Source organism: Hyperolius riggenbachi, chromosome 2 (genome assembly GCF_040937935.1).
Source record: "Hyperolius riggenbachi isolate aHypRig1 chromosome 2, aHypRig1.pri, whole genome shotgun sequence".
NCBI classification, from domain to species: domain Eukaryota; kingdom Metazoa; phylum Chordata; class Amphibia; order Anura; family Hyperoliidae; genus Hyperolius; species Hyperolius riggenbachi.
Genome location: NC_090647.1, coordinates 521,068,617 through 521,087,652, shown reverse-complemented (window position 1 = coordinate 521,087,652; position 19,036 = coordinate 521,068,617). Strand labels below are relative to the sequence as shown.

Sequence of the window (19,036 nt, the reverse complement as noted above, 5' to 3'; positions counted from 1 at the left end):
TCTAAATCCCCCCCAAGCTCCCTGGGGGGGCAATCCGGGCAGCGCTTCCGTGTGAGGCAGGGCTGCAGCCCATCTGTCAGTGACGGATCTCCGCCTCTCCCCTGCCCCTTTCAGCCTTCCTTCGCTGAGAGGGGCGGGGGAAAGGTGGAGATTCGCCGCTGACAGACACGTGTGAGGCAGGGCTGCAGCCCATAGCCCTGCCTCACATGAAAGCGCAGCCCGGATTGCCCACCGGGTAGTTTGGGGGGGATTTAGATAGCGGTACTGCGGCGGGGATGTGGTGTATAAAACTTTGTTCTTTTATCGTCTCTGGTACACTTTAAGTTCCCAAATTCAGCCATAGAACCCTGTGACTGTGACCTTTTATACAACCTCACATGGAGGCACCTGCTAGGCACTGACACTGTCAGCAGCGCTAACCGGATGACACACGAATGGGAGATGGTACTGTTGGAAGTGGCTGGGTTTAGGGCTTTTTCACACTAGGAGCTGATCTGTGCGTTTTGACGGATCGCTTCTAGGATGCGTTTAGAAAGGTAACAGGAGTCTATTTGACTTTCAAGTTACCTTTCACATTAGACAAAGCTGCCCAGAGCATTGCGCTTCTGGGTGCTTCGTAACGTCCAGCAGCGGCTGTTTCCCGTCGGGTAAAATAGAACTACCGCCTCTGATCAGCGTCACACCACAACTTCCCGACGTCATGCCACAGGTCATAACATGTGCAAGAAATCAGGTTTGTGCATGTGTTATCTAATGTGACAGAGGCCTTAGTGCAAATTGTCACAGTAGAACCTGCATTCTACAGGACTAAAAGTCAGCAATTTACGTCTGACCCGTGTATAAGTCACCCCTTATGATTTACTTTAACAAGTCAGACCTAAATTTCTAGGCTTATAGTAGAGTATATACAATATTTCAATTTTGGCTTTCTGAATGTGATTGGAAGTTCAAAGTGAAAATAGGCAGAGTCCTACATCTGTTTCAGAGCAGTTTCTGCTGGTTCAGGAAGATAAATATGCAATAATTATATAGATAGCTTGATGGCTATTTAAAAAAAAGTGAAATCTGTTTCATATACAGGTAGTCCCCGGTTAACAAACGAGATAGGGGACTGTAGGTTCGTTCCTAACCTGAATCTGTTCTTAAGTCAGAACATTGTGCCATCTCTGTCCCCTGTACCTTCTCTGTGTCTCCAGTGTCCCCCTCTGTGTCACCTCTGCCCTTTGTATTTGTTTATACAAGTTTAAAAGCAATTTTTCTTAGAATTTTTTTAAAATCGATTTTCTCAAAAACTACAAGTCCAATTTGAAAAAAATTTTTTTGACTTGTTCCCTTGGAAACACAGAATCCATGCCGTTTGTATCGGCGGGGCGTTCCTAAGTCGAAGACTACCTGTACTGAAATAAGTAAATACACAGTTAGAACAATCAAAAGCTCAATTAATTGATTCACAGCCATCTATACCTTAACCTACACAGGAGAGGCGAGGGAGGTGTGAAGTCTATGCCGTAATCTGACATTATAATTACGCGTTTTATATAACGCTGACGCATTTTACAGTGTACAGTGGAAGATTTGTTTGACTCACTTCCCCTCATGGGTCCTCAGTCTGTTTGCCATACACAGTCTGGGGGTAGTTTTGAGGGAGAACCAGTTACTGTGTATTTGCCTGCATATCAGTTGCCTGTTTATTTGGAGAAACTAGTTAACCTAGTATTAGGGTTTTTTGGATATGGGAGTAAACCAGAGAATCCTTACGAAATGCATGTTATCACTGGGAAACCATACACACTCCATGCAGATAGTCACACTCCATGCAGATAGCCACACTCCATGCCCAGTGCAATCACGTGGTTACAAGTGATTTTAATGCCAGTAAAATGTGTCAGTAAGTTGGTGCACAGTACAATCATGCACTTACAAGTGATTTTAAAGCAAACCTGAAGTGGAAAAAAAAAACTTCTGATATAATGAATTGTATGTGTAGTACGGATAATGAATAGAACATTAGTAGCAAAGAAAAGTCTCATAGTTTTATTTTCATTTTTTTCCCCTAACATTGCACTTGCATTTGCATTGCTTTCTGTCATATTTGCAGTTTACAAACCATACTCTGTATTGTAAACTATAAAACAGAGCAGAGCTAATGACCCTTTGTACATTCATGCAGTAAAGCCTTATCTCAAGCTGTCTCTCACCGTTTCTTGGCTGTTTAACTACCTTAAGACCGCTCCACGCCCATGGGCATGGCCGCGGCAGCAGCCCCAGGACCGCCTAACGCCGATTGGCGTCAAGTCTTGGGGCTGCAGTTTGCAGGAGATTGCGCGCGGGATGCACGCGCATCTCCTGCTTGGGGGGCGGAGCACCGCCCCTCCTTCAGTCTCCGAGCGGCTCGGAAGACTGTTAGATGGCGTAAACGCCGTCTATTTAGATGTACAGCGCTGCGATCGGCAGCAGCACTGTACTGGCTATAGCCGTGTGACACGGCTGTCCCCTCCATAGGCTGGATAGTGATCGGCTGAAGCCTATGACAGCTGATTACCCTGATTGGCTGGCGGAGGGAGGGAGGGAACAGGGGAATAGAAATTTAAAAAAAGGCATTTTTATTCAAAAATAAATAAATAAAATATTTAAAAAATAAACAACTGTGGAGTGATCAGACCTTACCAACAGAGAGCTCTGTTCGTGGGGGGAAAAGGGGAGGGGGGAATCACTCGTGTGCTGTGTTGCGTGGCCTTAAAGCTGCAGTGGCCAATTAATAAAAAAAAACAGCCTGGTCTTTAGGGGGGTTTAGCACTGTGGTCCTGAAGTGGTTAATGTGACCGTGAGATGAGGGGGCATAAAAGATTTATACATATCCATGCAGATTGCTCCTGCGCTGTGGTCTAAATCCTCTTAGATTGTCCAGTAGAAGCCCCGTTCTTCTCAGCCAGTCGGGCGTACTGCGCATGCGCCCGACGCAATCCCATCACCGAGAGCATTTTACACCTGCGCAGACACAGAATGCTGCCAGGCACAGGAGCCAAACGGGGCAGTGCGCTTGGCCACACTGCGCCTGCGCTGACTGACCCTGACCTGCCACGGAGAATGGGACTGCTGTGGGACAATATAGGAGGATTAAGACAGCGGAGGGGGCTGGAGGAAGCCCCGGGTATGTATAAATCTTTTATTGCAACTCGTCTCAGGTACACTTTAAAGGGAACCAGAGAGGAACGAGGGGTGAAAAAAGGCAAAGATTTTATACATACCTGGGGCTTCTTCCAGCCCCATAAGCCTGAATCGCTCCCACGCCGCCCTCCTCAGCTTCCTGGATCCGCCGGTACCGGGCCCGTCACTTCCGGCGGACGCGGCCAATTGTCCACATCACAGGGGCTCCCTCCATACATGTACGCATGCGGCTGTGCAGTAAGCAGCCACATGCGTATCTGTATGGGGAGAGCACCCTGTGATGCGGAGAATTGGCCGCGTCCACCGGCCGACTTGCCGACTCGCGGCAGTGACGGGACCCGGTGGCGGCGGATCCAGGCAGCGGAGGACGGCGGCGTGGGAGCGATCCGTGCGTATGGGGCTGGAGGAAGCCCCAGGTATGTATAGTTCATCCTCTCTGGTTCCCTTTTAGTGCTTCAGAAAGCAGGACTGTATTTGACCGAAGTTGGGTCGATTAGCTCAGAGAAGCTCTTTTGTAGAGATAATTCAAGTTTCTTAACTGTTTCTGAACTGAAAAACAATATGGGACTCTATGTTCTATTCCTTAGCTGTACTTTAGATGCAGTTCATTATCTCGTAAGTTTATTTTATCTTCTGGTTTGCTTTAATGCCGGTAAAATTAGTGTCAGTAAGGTGATGCACAGCACAGTCACAATCTCACAGGCGATTTCCCTGCTTCTACAGAACACTGCCTGTTGCACCTTTTTCCTTCTGTCTTGTGTGTTTTGCAAATTAACCCAAGTGAAATATTTTCCTCCTGTCTTTCCCACCCATTCAGCCAATGATGTATTGCTACTTTTGTTTATTTGCTTGTTCTTTTGTTTTACCTTTTTGTTGTTTTGCTGCACGTGCCCAGTTGAACCAGTTGATGCTCGCCCCGCTGCAGATAGAGGACTCACCACCCGGCCAGGTATAGAACTCGCTTTAGCATGTCACCTTCACTCCTTGGCATGATGTACAATGCATGAGTTATGTTGTGTCTGGTAAGTGTGTGCTGATCTCTCATGCAACATTACCGAAGCCCACTCTGCATGGTTGTGCATTCCGCGCTCACCATTATCATCATACCTGTATGGCGATACCATGTTGTATCATACACTGAATTGAGAGGTTGTGTATACTGCTGAGTTTTGTGGTCGATTTGCATTTCAGCAGTGATGCATTGTGGGAGACATCTCTGAGCTCACTCCAACCTGAACTATCGCAAATACTTTCTGTTTTAAGAAAAAACTTTTGTTTTCCATAGTTTAACACCTGGATACAGCTCATGTTTCATGTAGAATTATGTGCTCCATTCTTCATAGTCCTCAACGGTGAGGTGTTGGCCAGTTCCCCTCCACATCCCCATCATAGGAAATGTTGCTGGGGGAGGGATTACAGTTCAGCAGGAGCATAGCTTGGGTGAATAAGGTGCTCCTGCGCCTGGTGGTTTAGGAGGGAATGGTTCTGTAGCGGCAGCCCGATGGGAGGAGCTCGAAGTAACGACTGCCAGAGTGGAGATGTTGTGCAAAATTCTGGTGGCCCTGGTCTTCAATCTAGAAGTATGGAAGAGGTCCAACAGTGGCAGGTGTTCTCCATAGCGTTGCTTGGTATTTGGAGTTTGTACCTGTCGCTAGTGGTTGTGCCTGTCATAGCTGGAGCTGCGTATAGACCAGGAGAAAAATCATCTGATTCTTCAGTTTATGAAACCGTCTCCAGGTACCCAAAAATTGCTCTGAATCCACAGCCCTGGTACAGACATAGAGGTGCGTCGCTTGAATTTTCATGGGACACTTGACAAACGGCTGCTCTAAAGGCAAAGTGCTCAGTCCCGTAGTCCTTGTCTATGTGGGAGACACAAGCAGGAGGAGGCATTCTACTGCAAGTTACAGTGGAAAATACCCTAGCGGTGAGGCAGGTATTAGCTAGATGAGGTATTTTGGTCTGTTACGTGTAGGCTGTACCAGTCATTCATGCTAATTTTAGATAGCCAGTGGATATATATGTCATGTTTGCTATGCTTGGCCAAGCTGTCTGTACTGCCATAAGAGGATGAGGCAAAGCCCCGGGTAAAAGCAACAAGCAAAAATATTCAGACATTGCTCTGTTGCGTGCTTTTTGACATCTGCAGAAGATCGTAGTAGCAGAGACGTTTTGAATCAGGATGATACCATTAATTGGCTAAGTTAGCCAATAAATGGTATCGTCCTGATTGAAAACTTCCTGCAGAAGATGGGAAAGAATACATCTCTCTGTAGAATGAGTGGTGGTAAGCTGCCTCTGGCCATCTCGAGCTTATCCAAGATCAACAAACCTCTGCATCCAGGTTTGGATCACAACAATTATAGGGCTAAATCTCTCACCAAACATGATGAGAATCCTTCTAGCTGGATGTGCTCACAGGTTATAGTGGGAAAGATTTCTGAAGTGCTATCTAGGGATGATCAGTGAGATGCAAATATTTCCACATTCATGCAGATGTATGTAAATCTTTATGCAAATATATGCAGCTTGAAAATGGACCAATCAATTTAAACCTGGGTGGGACTTAATTGGTCCATTTTCAAGCTGCATATATTTGCATAAAAATGTGCATAATTGTGCATGAACTCAAAATATTTGCATCTCATTGATCATCCCTTGTGCTATCCAATAAGATGCTGAATCTGGGCATTACCAAACGGTGCTTGGCTTTATTGATTCAAGTCAGATCACACAGGCAGGAAGCCCAGGGGTGGGGAAGAAGGAAGGGCGGGGGGGGGGGTGTGGATATGTGCAAGGGGAAGAGACAGACCAGCATGGAGACCTTTAGACTGGAAGCACATTTGTCTGTACAGGAATGACAAGTCTTCATCTGTGCATACCTAATGGTTTCAGCCATAAAATAATGCTGGGTGCTTAGGCAGATGGTCGATGTACAACTCCACCAAGTTATAGAAGGTCGACCTCACAATATTATGCAAGCTGGTTTAACGAGGTGTTAAGATGATATGCCAACGTTACGTGAATGTCAGAGCGTCCCTTTATCAAGGATAATAGTAAACCGGAATCGGTGCGGTGTCAGTAAATGAAAGCACCTGACAACAGGCGATGTGCACACTGCTAGGGCGTCTGGCCAAATCATAGCATTTCGTCAGATGCCCGAGCAGCGTGCACAATCGCCTGTTGGTAAGCGCGTTCATTTACTGGCACCAGGCCGATTCTGGTTTATTATTCTATGGGGTGTATGCACCCTAAGAGTTGCCTATGCTATGACTGCCACAGAGCAGAGTATACTCATTTCGGGAACTGGAAAAAAGGGCGCATATGGCTAATGGACTAAACAGGTGCACCATTGGCTGCAATTTAAAATACCGGCTATTGGGCACAAAAAAGAAGAAATTAGGGCAACCAATAAATAGCGGGCGCGGGACCGTGAAAACAAAACTTTTCGTTTACAGAGTAAGATTTGTGACAAATATTATAGGCTATTCTATTACAAATATCCATCTTTTTCTATTCATGTTATTTGCAGTGAAGTGGGGAGGGGGAGTTAGGGTTAGGGCACCACCGGCGTGGGGGGGGGGGGGGGGGTCTTCAACATATTTATCACTTGGTCTTAGATTATCACATAGAAACAAAAAATATTGTTATAGATAATCTCTTATAATTTCGTCTATATCCCACGTTTTTTCTTTTTTTTCGGACGCCGTTTTTGCATGTGTACACTCATTTCTACCCACAGCATTGTTTTATCAGAAAAGAAAGGTGGAAACCGCTCACCCCAGAAAGAGCAGTGCCAGACCAGGATGGCTAGTCCTAGGAAATACTTGAAAACGAAGAAGGTCCGCACGATGCTCCTAAGATCCTATATCTTTATTTATGGACGTATCCAAAAAGGTCAACACATATCACCAGCTGACATGTTTCGGACCTATAGCTAGCTATGAATAAGGACCAGTAGGTCCGAAACATGTCAGCTGGTGATATGTGTTGACCTTTTTGGATACGTCCATAAATAAAGATATAGGATCTTAGGAGCATCGTGCGGACCTTCTTCGTTTTCAATTGTTTTATCAGGCCATTTATTTTTTATATACATTATGAGTACTTCTACTGAAATGAGAAATACAATTTATCTCATTAAGTGTAATGGTTCTTCTCATTACACATTTGATGACCATGCTGAGTGTATACAACAACAGTCCTGTCTGTGAAATTAATGATGTGTTATGTGTTAGCACACAGAAATCTATTATGGCTAATTTTAATAAAGGAAGATATTGGGGGAGGGGGGGCAGTGTTTAATAGTGAGGCAGTATCAGCACTAGGATATGGAAGCTGCCTGGATCACCTTTAGGTGGCCTGCAGCTCTCCATCTGTTGTGCCGCCACTTCTCCCAGCATGCTTTGCCAGATGTTCCTCCACAAGCCTCAGACTGCCTCATGTGGGTATTGTCACCGGGACACTGGAAATTCTGGGTTTCTTCTGCTTAGTGTATTAACGCTGATTCTTATTTTTCAGGGTCAGGACTTACCAATATCAAAACTGAGGAGATCTCAGAAGTGAAAATGGATGCTGGATATGAAGTGCATCACCAGAAATTGGTAAGCATCTGATGCCCACTTTGCGCTATACAGCATCATTTTATGTCCCTTTTATGATTAAATGATGCTATCCTCCAGTAGCAGTCTTGGGATAGGTTTACCTAAGTGCGCTTGAACTTGTGCAAAAACTAAATTCCATCAGTAGACAGTGTTCATATAGGTAAAGTATACATGTGTTAGGGTTGTCATTCAGTAGTAAAGAGGTTGGACTGTTTTCCCATGTTTCTAAGTCATAACTTGTCTGAACCAAGAGACTCATGCTGCCAGCTCACATTTCCTGTTACTAAAACAGTTATGTGCAGTTGTGAAAGATTTGAGAATGCAAATAGAGCCAAAGAGAAACCACGCCTTTAATGTTAATTTCAGCTCCTAATGCCTGTCCCCTGTTGGGGTGTGCATTAGGAGTTCATACTGGCCTTTAGAGTGAGGCTCGGTTTACATTTTTATACTTCTCACAGTTGGATCAATGACTAGAAAGCTGACGGCATGAGTCGCATGTCTCCGTTTTTAGATAAGAGAGGCAGGATCACTACAGCGGAGAGCAGACATTTGCTGTCCCCTCTCCCCTCATCAAGTGAATGGCTCTTATTTTATGAATGAGCTGTTTACACTTGTCACGCTGCAATGTATCTGCAGGATCCTATGCAGTAAGTGGGCCTCACTTGTGTGCAGTCCGCGATAATGGTGGGCGGATGCATTCTCCATATAGCCTATGAGGGAGCACATCTACCCTGGGCCCCAGCCACGTCAGAGCGGACATTATACTGTCCCCTCCCGCTGACCGCACAGGATGCGGAAGTGTAGTGGGAACGGAGCCTAAATCTTTTTCTGCTGAACTACTAAGTCTAATGTATTTATACTGTACTTCTTATATGCAAAAGTACTGTCTCCTAAGGAATTTTATTTGTGTTAAGATGAATCCCAAACCAATGTAAGAAATTAAAAAACATATGGTAAAAATCTGCTAGTCACACGTAATATAAGAATTCAGTAAAAGATTGATAATCTTTGCAGAGAAAACGGTTCATATATAAATTGATGTGAATATTTCTTCCAAGATATGATCTTCAATTAGATCCAGAAATGTCCAAACTGATGGATTCTTCAAATAATTAGTTTTGCCAAGATATCAATAATTGATTTTAAGGGAAGACAAATGGCAAAAATATTGACATATTCTCTACAGATGTGAAACGCCAAAAAAAAAAAACTTAGAGACAGTGGCACAAGTTCTACTCTCACAGGTTCCCCAGTTTCCTCCTGACCTGCTCCGCTGTGCCCTTTCGGAGGGAGGAGCAGCACAAGGAGCAGAGGAGGAGGGACCTGTAAGGCTATGGGGGCTGGAAGAAGCCACGGGAGTGCGATCAAGGATACGTGGCTCGGCACAGTTGTGGGGGCTTTTACAAGGAGACAGGTGAGCAGGGGGAGCATAAGGACTCCTGCACATACATGTCTGGAGCCTTCGTTTGTACAAAGGATCTCGCCTTGGATGTCCTTTAGGGCCTTTCACACCGGGGCGGAGACTTTCATACTACTGTGGTAAGTGACGTTTTCGAAGCATCCATGACGCAGCTCCAAAACTGTTACCATGTGGCTTCTGCGTCAGCCCAGAATTCATCTTAGTCTATGGCAGTGATGGCTAACCTTGGCACTCCAGCTGTGACAAAACTAATGCTGGGCATACACGGTAAGTTTTAGATTATCAATCGAGCCACTGATGGCTCTATTGACAATATTCAACCTGTCCGATACCTCACCGGATCGATACTGCGCTCGATACCGGCGGGGAGAACAATGGCAAGAAACAAGCGGCTTATTAGCAGTGCCCGCGGGGACGAGCGGCAATCGATCCGCACGCACACGCGCGCTGACGCGCCGGCTGGCTCGATACCAGCGCAAAAACTGTCCATGTATGCCCAGCATAAGAGTATTGCAATGCCTCATGGGACTTGTAGTTCCACCACAGCTGGAGTGACAAGGTTAGCCATCACTGGGTTATGGCGACGCACAGATTTAAAAAAAAAAAAAAAAAAAATTACTGATGCAGCGGCCCGCATGCGCAGAAGCCTAATTTCTACAATACACTTCGGTGCACTTCCACATTCCCCAAAGCAGGAAGTGACCGCAAGCGTGTCACTTCCTGCTTGCCTGGTGGCCAAACAGGGAACACCACGTACTAACGCGGTGTTCCCTGAAGGCCAGTTTCTGGTGGAGCGATGCGGTGCGGCGGAAGCGATGCATTGCTCATGCTGGTTTACAGAGTAAAACCAGTCTCAAGGTCCTCTCTATTATCTGTTTTTATAATTCTTTGCAAAAAAAAAAAGTTTGAGTCTACCGCGAGATCAGAGAGGCCCGAGGTACAAGGTGTAACTTCGTTATTATGGCACTGTCCTGTGGACCATTAAGGCCCATGTCGGGAAACCGTCCTTGTATCATCGTATTATCTCTACCAGTTTTTCCTTTGCTGTGCTTATACCGAGTTCAATAGAGTATTTGAAAGACAAAACCTTTTATGCTATGTACTGTATCTGCATTAGAGCCCTTGTGCAGGCGCAGTAGTAGTCTTATTTCATAGAATATTATTAACTTAAACTTGGACATTTCTCCCCAGAGTCCCACTTTCATATGTCTGTAAATCTTGTAGCCATGAAGATTAAACACCTTTGTCTCTTTCAGGTCTTCTTTGCCGAGGAAGTTGGCTCAAACAAAGGAGCAATTATCGGTCTGATGGTTGGTGGTGTTGTCATAGCAACGGTGATAGTAATCACACTAGTGATGCTGAAGAAGAAGCAGTACACTTCCATCCATCACGGGGTGGTAGAGGTAAGTGCTCTGAATTATGGAGCGAATGCCGTCACTGGCTGTGCGCTGTGACCTTGAAAATCCCAAGAAGGTCGTCTCTGTGTGTCAGCTACTTGTTTCTATGGCGTTCGCTGCCAGACACATCGCCCAGGAGCTCTGCAGCTAGAATTGTGTGTTCTAAGAAGGATGTTTTTAAAAAAAAAAAAAAAAAACTAAATTATTTATCACTGTTATTTTTACTCTTTTCTTCTTTGAATATTGATTAGGTTTGGTACTAAAAAAAATGCATTTTTTTTAATCAGGAAAATAATAAATATTATAAATGCGAATTTGATATTTGCTTATAGTTCCACCTGCTGGTTTAAAGGACTTACGAGGTGAAATTTAAAAAAAGAAAGTTCAGTACCTGCTGCAAACTTGAATGCACGGAGGACGCCATCCGCGCCCTCCGTGTAGTTCCGGGTCCCTGCTGCTCAATCTCCCCCCGGGCCGCCTGAGCTTGCCGCGGCTGTGCAGTCTACATAGACGCAAGTGCGGCTGCGCAGCTCTAGGCACACCCCCCCCCCCCCCTTACCTAATCCACGCTACAGGCTCTCTCCTGTGCATGGATCGGGGGGAGGGGAAGGCCCTAGAGCTGCACGGCCGCACTCGCGTCTATGCGGACTGCGCAGCTGCGGCAAGCTCAGGCGGCCATTTTTCAGGAGGCATGAGAGCCCGACCCGGGCTGTGGGGTTGGGAGCCGGGCAGGGGGGAGATTGAGCAGGGGGGACCCGGCGGAACGGCACGGAGGGCGCAAATGGCGTCCTACGTGCATTCAAAAATGCAGCAGGTACTGAACTTTTTTTTCTTAAATTTCGCCTCGTAAATCCTTTAACCGGAAAGCTTTTAAAGAACTGTAACCTTTTTTTAAAAAAAAAAAAGTTTGATACTCTCCTAAGTGCGCATTTCCATTTAAAGTGAACCAGAGACTAAGCACCCTCATGTATTTTACCATGTATATCAGTGGGAACATTAGAGAAAATACCTACCCTGCTCTCTGCTTCATCCTTCACTGCTCAGCCTGCTTCTGGCTCTGCTATAATGACTCAGCTATAATGATTCCTGAGCAAAGCAAATTCCTTTTCAAGGTTACAGCTGTCTCTTAAAGAGGAGCTGTCAGCCATACTATCTCAGAAAAAAAAAACATATATAAGATAAATACTTGCTCTACCTACATAACATGTATTGCAATGTCCATGTTTTGATTTTAGTGATTTTCCTATAGTAAAAAAAAAACTCCTTACGATTCTCCATTTTAACTGTGTCTATTTAGAAGCGAATCCTGATGTAATTTCCTCCCTTACTCTCCTCTGCCTGATTGTGTATGCATTGCTCGTCCTCCTCCCAGTCTTCAGGAGCTCCCACCCAGCTCTGCAATAGAAAGTGCATTGTCTCAGCATGAGAAATATTGGCCAATCAGAGAGGAACAGTGTTGTGGGAGGGGAAACAGGAGGGAAAGAGGCGTCAGCCAATCGGGCTGCATTTGTTAAGTCTGAGGGGAAAGTAGAGAAGCAAAAAAGGACAACCCAGCATGAGGTGTAATTACAGCAGGTGTGCAGCAGGGAATGAAAGGGTTATTTACCCATAATTCTGCCGTCCGTCCTGCGTCCTGAGAGTCCATGCTGTTAGATGGCTCGTATTCCAAGCCTTGCTGCCGTCATTTCCTCCTTCTGGCATGAAGGGGAATTATGGGTAAATAACCCTTTCATTCCCCGCCGCACACCTGCAGTAATTACACCTCATTTGAATCACCAGTAATTACTCGTGATTAAGTTTGGAGAGCACCCCTGCCAGCATGCCTTGCAACTTCCTTTGTGCAGCAGATATACCAAATAAAAGCCACCGAAACTGGGGAATGTTGTTTTATAGATAAGAAAACCAAGAGTGATTTTTTACTTTTATATTCCCTGGTTAGCAATCTTATTACTTGTTTACCAGATAAAAATAAAGAATTGAATTTTGATTTTATGCCCAACAGTTAAACTTTGAAGGAATAGTATATGTATTTTACCTCTGTGGTGCATTGGGCAGACTTTATTGGACTGAGACCAGACAATAACGTTTTTTTTTTGTTTTTATTTACATTTTTAAACTAATAAACTTTAAACTGTGGGATCTCTAAAAGTCATTTTTCGGAGTAGGAGGATCGATGCAATTGTTTAACTCATAAGTCTACTTTCATTTTAGGTTCACTTTAAAATATGAAAACAAGATTACATTTTTTATCAAAAGACTATAAAGTATAAAGTGATGTGACATCAAAGAAAGACACTATGAAAGAAAAGCAGGAACTTCTTTCTCTACAAGTTCAAACGTGTAAAGAACCTTTTTGATATTGGCAAAAATGAATTTGAAGTTAAAATCACAAAAGAGAGTTGGATGCATTAAATTACTTCAGAAATAAGGATTTTAAGGTCACATTCACAGTGGGACGTTATGGTCACATGTTATAAAGTCTTATAACGCAGCTTACCGCACTGCAATGATAAACCTATAGGCCGTTCACAGTGTGACGTTTAAAGTCGCATTGAAAAATGTTGCGTTGTGACAACTCACTGCTTGCAGCGCGTTACCTCTAAACGCAGACACGTTGCGACTTCAACGTCTCATTCAAACGTCCCACTGAGAATGTGACCTAAAGAAAAATAAACCCAGGTACATAAGCCTTCTTTTTCGGAACTACTATAGAGCTTGAACATAAAAAAAAATAGGCTAATCAAATTATCTGTATTTTAAAACATTATTTATACACTTTAAAGAGAGACTCCGACCAAAAATTTAACTTTATCCCAATCAGTAGCTGATACCCCCTTTTACATGAGAAATCTTTTCCTTTTCACAAACAGACTATCAGGGGGTGCTGTATGACTGATATTGTGGTGAAACTCCTCTCACAAAAAAACCCTCCCACAAGAAAAGTTCATAGTTTTTTTGGCAGTTTCCTGTCTGTGAACCTTGCTGCATTGTGGGAAATGGCTGTTACAGCTGTTTCCAACTGCCAAAAACCATGCAGCAGCTACATCACCTGCCAACACTAAAAATGTTCACTGGAGTTCCTCTTTAAATCTTCTAAGAATCACAGTCAACACATTTTTATGCACTCCAACTCCAGCATAGGCATATCTAGGGAAAACAGCGCATAGGGCAAACCTTTACATTCGTCCCCACAGAGAGGGGGCGCTACTCCAAATATTTTTTACATGTAGTCTCGGTTGAATTGGTTTTGGCCAAGGCGAAGTGAAGCGTGGTCTATAACAATGAATATTGCAATAGCTCACACTATATATATCCCCCAAATAACAGGCAGCAGAATATCCCACAGATAAAAAGTAGAATCTGTTTGGAGAACGCCAAAGATGCTACAGAGCTGCGCCCCCTGTAGGAGGCGCCCATGGCACATGCCATTCCTGCACCCCTTTAGATCCGCCTCTGAACAGTAACTGAAGAATTGTTTCCAACTCTGTTGAGTTCAGATACATTAACTGGACATTTTCAAGCAGACAGTTGCTGTGAAATTCAAAACACGGCATGTAATGGACAGTTAGCACCTGACTGATGGTACAGATTGTGGTAGGTCATGTGTAAGTGTAAGCATTGTACTACAACCACCTCCAGCCATCCTTTATGGAAAGCTGAGACACTTAAAGTACAAGCATTTCTACTTACCAGGGGCTTCCTCCAGCCCCGTGTAGGCCGTGGGTTCCCTCTCCATAGTCTCGGGCTTTTCTGTTCCTCTACGGCCCAGGAGGCTGGCATTGTAGCCCAAGGCCTACATGGGGCTGGAGGATGCCCCAGGTATGTATAAATGCTTTTATTTCAGACCTCTCAGGTACACTTTAAAGTGGATCCAAACTAAAAATACAAGATTTCAGAAATAAAATCTATTTTCTAAATTATAATAATAAATAGCAGCCTATTTTCAGCTGCATAATGACAAATATAAAATATTTTACACTTATTGGAGGAACCCCTCCCTTCCTTTCAAATTGCCGGGACAGAATCCGGCAAAATGCTGGAGTAGATGGTGTCCAGCATAGGAGGAATTGCTAATGGCTGCCCCCAGTATAACCCTAGTTATGAAAAGAGAAGGGTGAAAAGCATGCACTGAAATGATCATAGGTTTGAAGGAGTGTTTATTTATCTTTGTATGTGTCAGAGTGGTTCAACTAAATATTTTGAATTAAAAAAAATGTTTGGTTTGGGTCCACTTTAAATGTTTCACAGAAGTAAGAGTGGCTGGCAGGTGACAAGTTCAGCCGTCCAGATGAACTAGGTCTTGCGTCAGATGTTTGACCACGTCACACAAGACACTTAGTTGAGCCTTTGCTTCTTTTCTTTCCACAGGTTGATGCTGCAGTCACCCCGGAAGAGCGCCACCTGACCAAAATGCAACAAAACGGCTATGAAAACCCCACCTACAAGTTCTTCGAACAGATGCAGAATTAGGAACACCTCAACGGCCTCTGGTCTCGGACAGCAAACTGATTGCGTCACTGCCCATCGGTGTTCCACTGTTATACATATATAAATATAGAAACAGAAAATGGGGGAAAAAAGGTCATGTTGAGAGAATAATAGGAAAAAAATAAATAAAAAATCCACACAAAAAAAAAAAAATACCACAAAAAACACACACACTGTTTTATTATTTACTCATTTCCGCCTTTTGACAGCTGTGCTGTAACAAAAGTAGATGCTTGAACTAATAAACTAAAATGGGTAATGTATTCTCTTAACATCTCTACGTCTTTACATAACATTATTCGATGAATGTTTTTGTGTACTGTAAAGAGATTTAGCCGTCTTTAATCTAGTGCATGATTAGCTGCCTCTCCTGATTATTTACCATGTAGATCTTTAAACCGGTTGTATATTATTCTTGTGAGTTGTGACAAAAAAAATAGGTCCTGGTTGATAATTGCTTTAAAAAAAAATGATTGGGGATGCATTATTCTGTGTATGTGAGGTTTTTGCTGTTTTTCTTTTCTTTTTTTTTCTTTTTTTATTTGCAGGATCAATTTTATTTTCACCTCCGCTATGCATTTTCAAGCTAAATCAAATTTTATTTTTTATTATTTAATAAATAAAAAAAATTCATGCTCAGTTTTCTTATTTCTCCTCCTTTTATCGTGTTATTGTACAGATTGTACTGCTGTGTTTAGTGGTGTAGAAATTCATAAGGATTACACTTTTTTTTGTTTTTCATTTTGTTTTATGATTTTTTTTTTCTTCTTTTGTGCCTGTTTTATGTGCACACTTCAGGAGTTGCAAAAACAGAATCTATGACAAAAAATCGAAAAAAAGAAGTATATATATAAATATTTTTTTCTTTGCCATGTACCTTTGGAGCTTTAACCCCATCAGCGCTGGATGGGCCCCGGGACACAATGTGTTTCGAGCCCGTCCGGCTTTTACGGGGTTGTTTGTTGTGTCTCTGATAATTCTAAGCACTTTTTTAAGGGGGAAAAAAATTAAATGAAAAAGTGCCCTGCTGGTCGAAAAAAATAAAAAAAAATAATAAAAAAAAAATTAGCAGAGATTCCTTACAAAAATGACAACTTTCTGCTGGATGATTGTACAGAATCATTGCTTATGAACTAATAGCTTTCTACACTGTGTTACATAAATAAATTTAAAAAAAAATCGGAAGTACTGTGTGGTCTGTCTTTATTTTGTGCTATTAATAAAACAATAAATCTGGGTGTATTTAATGTGATGTGCGGTTCTGAAAGTCACAAAACTCCAAGTCCTCATAACTTCAGTAGTTTATTACATGTGGTGGGTCACCGTGTTCTTAAATGACTACGTTCACAGTGGGGCACTAGACTGCTTTAACCACTTCACCCCCAAGGGTTTTTACCCTAATGGACCAGAGCAATTTTCACCTGCTTCACAATTTTCACGATTAACTCATCCCGTTCATTCGCAAATAACTTTATCACTACTTATCACACCGAAATTGTTTTTTTTCGCCACAATTTAGGCTTTTTGTGAGCGATACTTGCTTTTAGTAATTACTTTACTTTCTATGCAATTTATAGGGAAAAACAAGGAATAAAGATAAAAAATACACAATTTCTCCAGTTCCATTTCATGTAGTTTTAAAATAAGCGATGGTACTTTAAATGAAACCCAAGCATTTTATTTGCCCATCAGTTCCGGTTATAACATTTAAATTATGTTCCTAGTACAATGTATGGCGACAACATTATTTGGAAAAAGAGGTGTATTTTTTCTGGTTTTGGTCTTTTTTGTATCTGACCAATAATTACTAGCTCTTTTTTATTACAATAACAGTAATATACCCATGACATACATATTTAAAAAAAAAAACAAATCCTAGTCTTTAACCACTTGCCGACCGCCCACTACGTATGGGCGTCGGCAAAGTGGCACCCCCAGGACCGCCTAACGCCAATCGGCGCCGACACCTGGGGGACTGAATACCCGGGGATCACGCGCATCCGCCAGCATTAGGCTCCGCCCACCCACGTCAACCCGCCGGCCAATTAGCAGCGCCAGCGGGTTGTTAACCCCGATCTGCCGCGTTCAAAGCGTATAATACGCTTTGTAATGTATACGAAGCATATTATACAGGCTGCCTCCTGCCCTGGTGGTCCTAGTGATGGAGGGACCACCAGGGGAGGTTGCAGCTGTGCATGTAATGACACCAGCACACTGATCCTGCCCCCTGATCACCCCCTCAGACCACAGTTTGCACCCAATCACCCCCCTAATCACCCATCAATCACTCCCTGTCACTATCTGTCAACGCTAAAATTTAGATTAGGTCCTAAACTGCCCCCGGGGGCTCCTGGTCACCCCCCACACACCCTTAGATTCTCCCCAGACCCCCCCCATATACTATATACATCTATTATCCCCTGTAATCACCCACTGATCACCTGTCAATCACCCCCTGTCACTGCCACCCATCAGATCAAACCCTAACCTGCCCCTTGCGGCACCTGATCACCTGCCCACACCCTCAGATCGCCGGCAGACCTGCCCTCAGATCACCTCCCAAGTGCATTGTTTACATCTGTTCTCCCCTCTAATCACCCACTGATCACCCATCAATCACCCCCTGTCACTGCTACCCATCAGATCAGACCCTAATCTGCCCATTGTGGGCACCCAGTTACCGCCCACACCCTCAGACCCCAGCCCTGATCACCTCGCCAGTGCAATGCTTGCATCTATTCCCCCCTCTAATCTCAGCCTGAGACACCCATCAATCACCTCCTGTCACCCCCTAGTACACCTACCCATCAGATCAAGCCCTAATTTGCCCCGTGTGGGCTCCTGATCACTCGGCCAAACCCTCAGATCCCCCTTAAACCTCTCCGTATTCAGGAGAAGTAGTATGTGTTTTGGGGTGTATGTTTACACATACCCATGCTGGGTGGTGGGAGAAATATCTCTGTAAATGGACAATTGTGTGTGTGGTAAAAAAAAAAAATATAAATAAATCTAAAAATTGTCATTGACAGAGACAGAGATTTTATTTTTTGTCACAAGTTAGTGGAAAATGACAATGCAAAAAACCAATAAAAATCTATTTCCGTTAACTTGTGACAAAAAATAAAATCTTCTATGAACTCACCGTACTCCTAACGGAATACCTTGTGGTGTCTTCTTTCTAAAATGAGGTCACTAGTTGGGTTCCTATACTGCCCTGGCATTTTAAGGGCCCTAAACAGTGAAGAGTAGTCTAGAAACCAAATGCCTCAAAATGACCTGTAAAATCCTAAAGGTACTCATAGGACTTTGGGCCCCTTAGCGCACCTAGGCTGCAAAAAAGTGTCACACGTGATATCGCCGTACTCAGGAGAAGTAGTATAATGTGTTTTGTGGTGTATTTTTACACATACCCATGCTGGGTGGGAGAAATATCTCTGTAAATGGGCAATTGTGTGTAAAAAAATCTCATTTACAGAGATATTTCTCCCACCCAGCATGGATATGTGTAAAAATACACCCCAAAACACATTATACAATTTCTGCTGAGTACGGCGATACCACGTGTGACGCTTTTTTGCAGCCTAGGTGTGCTAAGGGGCCCTAAGTCCTATAGGCTTTACAGGGGTGCTTACAATTTAGCACCCCCCAAAATACCAGGACAGTAAACGCCCCACAAATGACCCCATTTTGGAAAGTAGACACCCCAAAGTATTCAGAGAGGGGCATGATGAGTCCGTGGCAGATTTTTTTTTTTGTCACAAGTTAGCAGAAATAGAAACCTTTTTTTTTTGTCACAAATAGGGCTACTCAAATCCGGATCCGGGAGACACCCGGATAGTTGCTATCTGGATATCTTCCAGTAAACCTGTGGGGGGGGTCAAGCTTACCTGTCTGACGTCTTCTTCGTCCGTCCCTGGTGCCTCCCACAATGCGTTCCATGCAGCCGTCACGTGACTACA

The 19,036-nt window shown here is 43.7% G+C and overlaps 1 protein-coding gene across 4 annotated transcripts in view; it reads left to right on the top strand.

Moving 5' to 3' along the window:
* The window catches only part of APP (amyloid beta precursor protein), a 323,251-nt gene extending 308,021 nt beyond the window's left edge, over window positions 1-15,230 (top strand). For 2 of the 4 annotated variants that reach the window (XM_068270590.1, XM_068270588.1), the window contains 4 exons: window positions 4,064-4,117; window positions 7,690-7,772; window positions 10,449-10,595; window positions 14,958-15,230. In XM_068270590.1, the coding sequence (XP_068126691.1) occupies window positions 4,064-4,117; window positions 7,690-7,772; window positions 10,449-10,595; window positions 14,958-15,059 (386 nt within the window). In that variant the 3' untranslated portion in view covers window positions 15,060-15,230. The remainder of the gene's footprint in view (window positions 1-4,063; window positions 4,118-7,689; window positions 7,773-10,448; window positions 10,596-14,957) is intronic. The other 2 variants (XM_068270592.1, XM_068270589.1) reach the window with 1 other exon arrangement.
* The last annotated feature ends 3,806 nt before the right edge of the window (window positions 15,231-19,036 follow it).